Raw genomic sequence first — 9,047 nt, 5'->3', positions numbered from 1 at the left:
CCACTGACTGCTGGACATCAAGGGTAACCACTTCTTACATGTCACTTCATTGAAGATGTTTCGATGCCTAGCTGTCTTCTGGACTGCTTTGAGTTCAGCGACAGACACACCTCAGAGAACTTGGCAGAGGAACTGTTGAGAGTGGCCAGAGAATTGCAAATAGATGGAAAAGCGTTCTGTTGTGTTAGTGACAATGCAGCTCACATAACGAAAGCCATGAAAATGTTTAAATGGACCCATCATACATGTCTTGCCCACACAATCAACCTGATTGTAAGAGATGCTCTGAAGGAGATGAAGCCCACTGTGGACAAAGTGAAAGCAGCTGTGGAATACTTCCACAGGAGCACTGCAGGTGCTGAAAAACTAAAGTCTACACAACACCAGATGGGGATGCCTGAGCTGAGGCCTAAACAAGGTTGCACTACAAGGTGGAATTCAACATTTTATATGTTGAAGCAGGTTTCTTGAGTCAAAGGATGCCATCATCTCTACCCTGGCCTCATTTGTTCTCTCTGGACTCAGTGTTTGCTCTTGCAAAGGTGTTTCATCTCGTCCGCTGGCGCCATGTGCTTGTTCCACTTTTTAATCGGATTTGACACCATAGTGACGCAGCTTTTAATACTTTTCTATGTGGTATGATTGCTAGTTAGCCTACTGCAGATCTGGAAAAACGATCCACCTACCGCTATTGTCACTATGAATGGTGGATAGAGGGCAGGATATACCATTAGACTGGGAGACTATGCTGACCTTCGGAATAGTAAAAGTTGGCACATGGAAAAGCATAGTGCATAAGGGTAGTACCATAACACTTTGATATAGGGGAGATGAGATTATTGTGGACAAAAGTGCAAGATTATTTTTATTTGTCAAATGGCAGCCAAGCATCGATCATCATGTCACCACAATAAGAACTTTAATATTTATTGAAAGGCGCATCAACTTCATCACTGTGCACTTCCACCACCCTGTGAAGTTCACCATAACTTATTTAATCTGTAGTCTAATAAACTGCATGCTTTATCATGATGTTGTGAACATTTTTTACTCGATATGTAGGCTACTTTACTCACATAATCAGGTTGAATGGAAACCTGGTTAATGTCGAGCCATTTTGATGATGCTGGAATTGTATTTTGGATGAACATTTTGAACTTTTGAAGTAGCCCAATCAGATTAAAGCATTGTGAATGGTTATGTTTCTGCGACATATAAAAGTTAATACATTTTAAAGTAAATTATAAATATATAGGCTATATTGAATCAATTGTTTCTCTGTACGCAAAGAATAGCTGCTCTTATTGTAGGTGATTGTAGAGGAGGCACACTGTAAGGCGTTACTGTAATTTCAACAGTAAAACACTGTAGAATGTACAGCAAAATACCTTAAATATATTTTACAGAATTCATTATGTTGCATTGTGGAAAAGACTCTATGGGCGGGAAAGAGTCTGGTGCATGAACATATTTTAAGGTGTCTCTTGTAAGAAGCTTTAATTGTTGCACCTGTGAGTGAGAATGCTGTACGCCCAAATAATACAGCAATATACTGTATTTAAGGAATTCTACAAACCTTGTCTTGAAACTCTCGATAACCTACCTATTGCTGCCAGTAATTTACTGTACTTCAGAATACAGTACTACGCAAAAACCTTTTGAACACTAGTGAGTGCATGGTATTGTTGCTTCTGACTCATTAACATATTTTGTGGTATGTCTTGTAAGAGGATATATTTGTTGCACCCGTTAGTGAGAATTCTGTACAAATTTAACTAATATGTGGGAATGGTTCCCAAAAATGTAATTTATATAGGGGACAGATCAGAGTGGCAGCAAAACCTTTAACGGTTGATGTCCTATTGATCTGTTTCACCCTGGCAGTTTAGAAGTCTTTGTTAAAGCAGAAAGTGCAAGGGATTTAAACACCAAATATCTACGCTGTAATATATAATTAAATATTCACTATAGCAATTATTGAGTTGTTTTCAATACAAATAAAAATGAAAGTACTGTATTGCTGTTTTGCTATATATTTAATGCAGTATACTGTAAATTGTGGTTAATTTTGGGAAAATATTGTGGGAGGGGAAAGCATCACTGGCTCACAAAGGGCTAGGTTGTTATAGCTCTGTTTACAGTAACATCACCATTTTAAGTCAGGGTAGGTTGTTATAGCTCTGTTTACAGTAAAATCACCATTTAAAATCAGAGGTAGGTTGTTATAGCTCTGTTTACAGTAACATCACCATTTTAAGTCAGGGTAGGTTGTTATAGCTCTGTTTACAGTAAAATCACCATTTAAAATCAGAGGTAGGTTGTTATAGCTCTGTTTACAGTAAAATCACCATTTAAAATCAGAGGTAGGTTGTTATAGCTCTGTTTACAGTAAAATCACCATTTAAAATCAGAGGTAGGTTGTTATAGCTCTGTATACAGTAAAATCACCATTTAAAATCAGAGGTAGGTTGTTATAGCTCTGCGCCAGGCTCACTTGGCGACGTGTGTGTGTGTAATATTTCAGCTCCTATCTGTGTTATGTCCTGAGAAGAGTTCCTTTAACCACCTCAACTTAAACAGGTTAAACAATAGTTCTGACACTGGCTTACACTATGGAAGAAAAACTTGCACCAGCCGAGTTTACTTTCACTTTTATTGTATGGGAGGGGCTTCTGCAAAACGGTCCATATGTGATAGGTTCATTCAAACCCATGTGGGTTGGACACGGTAAAGAGGGAAATTCAAAATCTCAAGTGACTTCATAAGAGAACTCACATTTCCACCATGTCTCCTGCACTCTACAACTACCTGCTTATTCTACTGATAATCCTACCTAAAGGTGAGAGAATCAGTTTTATGCATGATATACTGCATTTGCCAGCTTTTAATTGACAAAATATTGCTGATACTGCTGTTTTTCTTAGATGTGCTTTACTGTTCAAATCTGTTTATTTCACAACACTAGATTCATAATTGAATTTATTTTTAACTTTTCAGATACATTAAAAGCTATACAGATACATTTAATTATAGTAGTGTAGTGAAATGCATGCATGTATAGTGTAGGGAAATTCCCTGTATTGACTGTACAGTGTAGTGAAAGTCACTGTATAAACTATGGTTTAATCAGTGAACAAAGTAAGAGGATTTGAACTATAGCCATAGTTCCTTATATTCACTGATGTCCACACATTCTGTAGTTGATGTTACTTTAATAATTCAACACAAGGTCCTGTACTGCAGTCAGTTTACAGGTGCCTTCATTCATAACTTCCTAACTTCCTCCCGCCTCGATTGGACTTCCCCTACCTCCATACTCCTCCTTCTGACCATTATGACTACTACACCACAATATTGTACTCGGTATACTGTATTGTATCCCATTAATGCAGTACTGTAAGTACTAAGTAGTGTGTAACTGTCTTCGTGCAGGGCTCTCTCATCTGGTGAGAACACAGCAGGTTGTCACAGCAACCCTGGGAGAAGATGCAGACTTAAACTGTGAGCTCATGAAACCCAAAGACGTGCGTCAAGTCACCTGGCAAAAAGTGACAACTGGGGAGAATGAAAATGTGGCCTCCTACAGCAAACACGGTCCCCATGTTAACCTACGTTTTAAGGGGAAAGTGGAGTTTGAAGACGAGGGTCTGCAGAACTGCTCTATCGTCATCAGAGGAGTGTCAAGAGGAGACGAGTCCTGCTACAAGTGTCTGTTTAACACCTTTCCAGAGGGAGCTATCAGTGGAACGACCTGCCTCAAAGTCAATGGTAAAATCTGATAACATAATGTACTGTAAATGATTGCCCCAGAAATATTTCTTCAGAATTTCAGGGAGACATTTTATCAGATTATACATCCAATGTCTTGCAAGCATTTATCAAAATGGAATCAAATCAAATGTTATTGGTCACATACACATTTTAGCAGATGCTATTGAGGGTGTAGTGAAATGCTTGTGTTCCTAGCTCCAACAGTGAGGTAGTATCTAACAATTCACAACAATACACAAGTCTAAAAGTAAAAGAATGGAATTAAGAAGTATGTAAATATTAGGATGAGCAATGTCGGAGTGGCATTGACTAAAATGCAGTATATACATGAAATAAGTAAAGCAGTATGTAAACATTATTAGTGACTAGTGTTCCATTATTAAAGTGGCCAGTGATTCCATGTCTATGTACAGTATATAGGGCAGCAGCATCTGATGAGGAGTGGTTGAGTAACCGGGTGGTAGCTGGATAGTGATGGCGAAATAATTTAGTAAATCATGTAAATGGAATAATTTAGTAAAATATGTAAATGAATACATAATAGTATTTACATTCACTGTGAACTGTGTTTGTTGTTGTCCTATAGAGCTGTATGGACCCTCACTCCTCATCACACAAACCAACAACAGTCACACCACTCTGTCCTGTTCTGCTACTGGACGACCTGTTCCTATAGTAACCTGGGATGACATAATGATAGAACATTCCACCATGGTTGATGTCACCCATCCCAATGGAACTGTCACTGTGACAACTACTGCAACAGTGGTAGTGTCCAGTCTATCTGACAAAAAGGTTAGGTGTGTTGCTTCACTAGCCTTTGGTGGTTCCATCAAGGTGGTTTCAGAGGTGATTCCAGCTAGTGATCAAGCTTCATTTGCAGGTGAGAAATGGTTAGGATTAATACCACCATCTTTTTAAAATGTCAATATATGAACTAGGCAAGTCAGTTAAGAACACATTCTTATTTACAATGACAAACAGTGAGTTAACTGCCTTGTTCAGGTGCAGAATGACAGATTTGTACCTTGTCAGGTCGGGGATTTGAGCTAGCAACCTTTTGGTTACTAGCCCAACGCTCTAACCACTAGGCTACCTGCTACCCTGAACATGACATGATCAGGATGATGTCATGATGATGTAGTGCCTGTGGTCATGATAAAGTACTGCCTGTGTTCACAATGAAGTACTGTCTGTGTTCATGATGAAGTACTGTCTGTGTTCATGATGAAGTACTGTCTGTGTTCATGATGAAGTACTGCCTGTGTATTTCTGTGCTAGGTCAATCTCAGGTCTCTGATGACAGGATCATTGGTAAGTGGTTGTTATTCTAATAATGACAGGTCATAATCAACCTATTGACTGGCTCTTTTCCTATTCAACTTTCAGGTGTAGTGCAGAGCCATATTTACATGTATGAGGCTTTGGTGTAGTGTACCTGGGAAGTTGACGTCTGTCTTCTTCTGACATCTCTATTATTCACAGGTGCAGTGATTGGTGCAGTGATGGGTGCAGTGTTGGGTTCAGTGTGTCTCATCTCTGTATTATGTGTAATATGGCGGCAAAATAGAAAAGATACCTCCTCCAGGTAGAGATAAATACAAAAAATCCTTAACTGAAAACAGTTACTATGAATTCAATATGCGATTTAGCTGCTTTCAGTTGACTGATCTCTGATGTGCAGGGAAAAAAACATACCGGACCCTGAAACCAGCAAGACTCCTCTAAAGACACAACATAACAGATCACCATCCAAACAGTAAGATCCTAAAGAACATTTAAGGGATTGTGATTGATACCTATTTGAAAGAAAACATGAAACATGACAATTACATGTTCTGAGAATATTTGCTATACAGGTTAAAACACATTCTTCATGATTAAATAATTGTAATAAAAGAATAATGAATATGATGATGTGGTTCTTGTCAGTACAGTGTTTATTTTGATTTATTTCAGTTTCACACCAACCTCCAGTCCATCACAAATGTGAGTATCCCTACCACCTGGATAGATTAAAACACTTGTATTTGAAATAGCTTTTTAAGATAAATAATACTGATAACAAAAAAGTATATTTATTTTTTCAGGTCACACTCATCAACCAGCTCGTCAACCAAGCGTAGGATGAATAAGAAGTAGGCTTACTTAATTAATATCTCATAGTCTCTGATTGTCTTCTATATTTATCTCTCTCATTGAGCAAACTTTGGAATCATGTCTGTGGTCATAGAGTGGTCATGTTAACATCAGTCAATGACGTTAAAAACAAATGGTTCTTGTCAGTACATCTTTCAGGGACACACCAAACTCCAGTCCATCAATGTGAGTATTTTAACAACTTTATTTGGTTATCCCGATAGAAAGCTTGAAACAGACGATATTGAGAATGTTACAAAAGCTTTTAGTATAAATTACAATGACCCAAAAATAAAACATAACTAAAAAATTGCCTATTTGTTTCAGGATAAAATCCCTCAGCTCGTCAACCAAGCGTATGATGCATCAAGCTCAGGAGGCTGTAAAGAGGTAGGTTTACACCTTCATTCTCTCACTCTGCTGTAGTCTCTCTTCTTGAGGAAGAAGCTCTGAAATGATGTACTGTTGAGGTGGTCATAGAGTAGTCATGTTCTCCTTATCCATGCACTCAGCTGCATGTGAGTATCTTTCTGTTGTGTTGCTCATCATGTTACATTTGTCAAAACAAACCACATTTCTGTTCTCTTTTTACAGTATCTCCATTCAAGAATCAGATGATGGTGTAACAAGGTGAGCTCAAATCATTCTAATTCAAAGATGGCACCAGAGGTCACACAATCTTGATTTTTATTTCATATATCTTCTATTTATTATCTCTTATTTACATTTACATTTAAGTCATTTGGCAGACGCTCTTATCCAGAGCGACTTACAAATTGGTGAATTCACCTTATGACATCCAGTGGAACAGCCACTTTACAATAGTGCATCTAAATCATTTAAGGGGGGGGGGGGGTGAGAAGGATTACTTTATCCTATCCTAGGTATTCCTTAAAGAAGAACGCAAAAAAAAAAAAAAAACATTTTTGAGAAACCTGTCCAACCCAAAACACAGACAACCTCAGCCTTCACTATGGTGAATCACTACAACATTACTGAAATACCATACGGAAAGAGAAGGAACAGCACGTCAGAAACCAGCTCAATGTAATTGAAGAATCCATAGAGTATAGGGCGCAGGGGTCTAAGGCACTGCATCTCAGCCCAAGAGGCGTCACTACAGTCCCTGGTTCGATTCTAGGCTGTATCATATCCGGCTGTGATTGGGAGTCCCACAGGGTGGTGCACAATTGTCCCAGCGTTGTCCGGGAGTAGGCTGTCATTGTAAACAAGAATGTGTTCTTAACGGACTTGCCTGGTTTAATAAAGGACACATATCTCCTACATTAAGCTAAGACTATAATTGGCAGTTAAACATTTGGTCCCACAATGGCTGTCAGACCATGTTCACATTTTGTAATTTCATCTTATTTCTGTAGGCTACTGTTTGTACAGAAAAAACACTCTTCCTCACAATGACCTGTGTATTCATCCATTTGAAATATTGCCATTTTGTTTACTCCTCTTTTTTCTCTCTCAGAAACCTTCTAGAAGATGACGAGTACTGAGTGACTCTCATCACATTGCCACACACACCAAATCACTATTGACTAATCTGGTTAATATGATATTTTTTTACTCAAAACTGTCTCTCTCACTTTCTTTACTTAAGCCATACCTTAATAGGGTTATTTACTGTCTGTGCCATATTCACATTAGTCACAGCTGCTGTTAGAAGTGTTCTTATAAGATTGTTTTATCAATTTGTTTTATGTTTTTGTTGTCTCCATGTCTGTTTGTCAGTGTTTACATGAACGTTTCTGCACTTCTTGCATTATTTATTTTGTACTTCTCCAAACCTCCCTGTGATTTCAAAAGAACCAATAAAACATTCATTCATTGTAAAAATAAAAATAAACAATGTAGCCTATTGTGTGAAAATATTTTGAACTGTCATGTCAATCTCATGGATTGTCAGTCCTTGGTTTGCATCTGTAGCTGTGTTGATTTTGAGAGTGGTTATTCTCCAGCTCCATTCCTCAGTTTGTGGCTGGGCTTGTTGGGCTAAAATTCAAACTTCCAGAATGTGGCACCATCTACTGTTTACTTATTAAACACACCAGAAATAAGAGTGAGAGAAGAACAGTAGAGTTCTCACCTCTTACATTAAGCAGGATTACTGGGACTGGCTCAGTGCATAACCTATAGACTATAAAGGCCAATTTAATATTGATCCGAACATGTGTTCCGGAGGCTCTGTACTGAGGGTGAGGCGCAATTGTAGTGCCTCCCGGTGCTTGCGGAGGCAAAATCAAGCTCTGTCAAGCAATGCTGTGCGCCTCCAAAACGTTGTAACAATTCGGAGGGCTCCGTATAGCTCGGCATTGACATGATTGGTTGACGTTATGTGGGGGCGGTACATCCTGTATAAACACAAACGCACTGCCTTGACAACAAAAATTGATGACTTTGATGAAAGGCTATCAGAACAAGTACACAAATAAAAAACATATGTATGATACCTTGTGTTGGGATTTCAAAGACCCGAATGAGTGAACTCCTGGAAAGAGATCTGGGAGGTAATGGGGATAGATGTGGTAAAGAGGTAAATGGAATGCAGAACGCGGGGGATAGAAGGAAGCTGTATTGGCGCACATTCAACAAATCTAACAAAGTGGACATTTGTTAAATTTGTCATGATTGATGTATTGTAACAGGCCCACAATGTGTTACTAAAATCAGATGTGGATATAATTGGCTGTTTTCGCTGTAGGTTTATAAAAATATCTAAATTCTAACTCCCATAGCTATAAACTGGTCGCATCATGCTAGCATACAGAAATCGGTGGTGGTAGTCAAAGTAGTTTCTAACTAATGCATTTGATTGATGACGATGACAGGAACATGTGTTAGGGTTGACATTCATATAAGTATTATACTTCGAGTTTTACCTCAACATAGTGTAAAATACACAAACAATAGCTAACTGTACCCTCATTTAGCTGGGGGGAAATGGGGAGATTCGGGGTGAAGATGCAGGTGGAAAACAGTGCAGCTCTGTCTCAATGTGTCAAACCAGGGGGTACTTACAGTAACAGACAGAATATGACTTGTATTGTTTTTGTAACAGATGTTTACTTCTGTTGAAAAGATTAATACTTGAAAAAGGTAGGGGACACATTAATATTACTGAGGTG

General features: G+C 38.4%; 1 protein-coding gene across 1 annotated transcript; it reads left to right on the top strand.

Moving 5' to 3' along the window:
• Positions 1 to 2,740: 2,740 nt before the first annotated feature.
• LOC135543190 (nectin-4-like) lies at positions 2,741 to 7,785 on the top strand. The gene is made up of 12 exons (XM_064970286.1): positions 2,741 to 2,839; positions 3,433 to 3,768; positions 4,358 to 4,654; positions 5,053 to 5,085; positions 5,257 to 5,359; positions 5,456 to 5,530; positions 5,731 to 5,760; positions 5,862 to 5,909; positions 6,058 to 6,096; positions 6,238 to 6,300; positions 6,505 to 6,540; positions 7,391 to 7,785. Exons 1-12 carry the CDS (start codon positions 2,785 to 2,787, stop codon positions 7,416 to 7,418), a joined length of 1,143 nt encoding a protein of 380 aa, XP_064826358.1. The 5' UTR covers positions 2,741 to 2,784; the 3' UTR covers positions 7,419 to 7,785.
• The last annotated feature ends 1,262 nt before the right edge of the window (positions 7,786 to 9,047 follow it).

This window comes from Oncorhynchus masou, chromosome 7, assembly GCF_036934945.1.
Source record: "Oncorhynchus masou masou isolate Uvic2021 chromosome 7, UVic_Omas_1.1, whole genome shotgun sequence".
NCBI lineage: Eukaryota > Metazoa > Chordata > Actinopteri > Salmoniformes > Salmonidae > Oncorhynchus > Oncorhynchus masou.
This window is presented reverse-complemented; position numbering and strand designations above follow the sequence as displayed.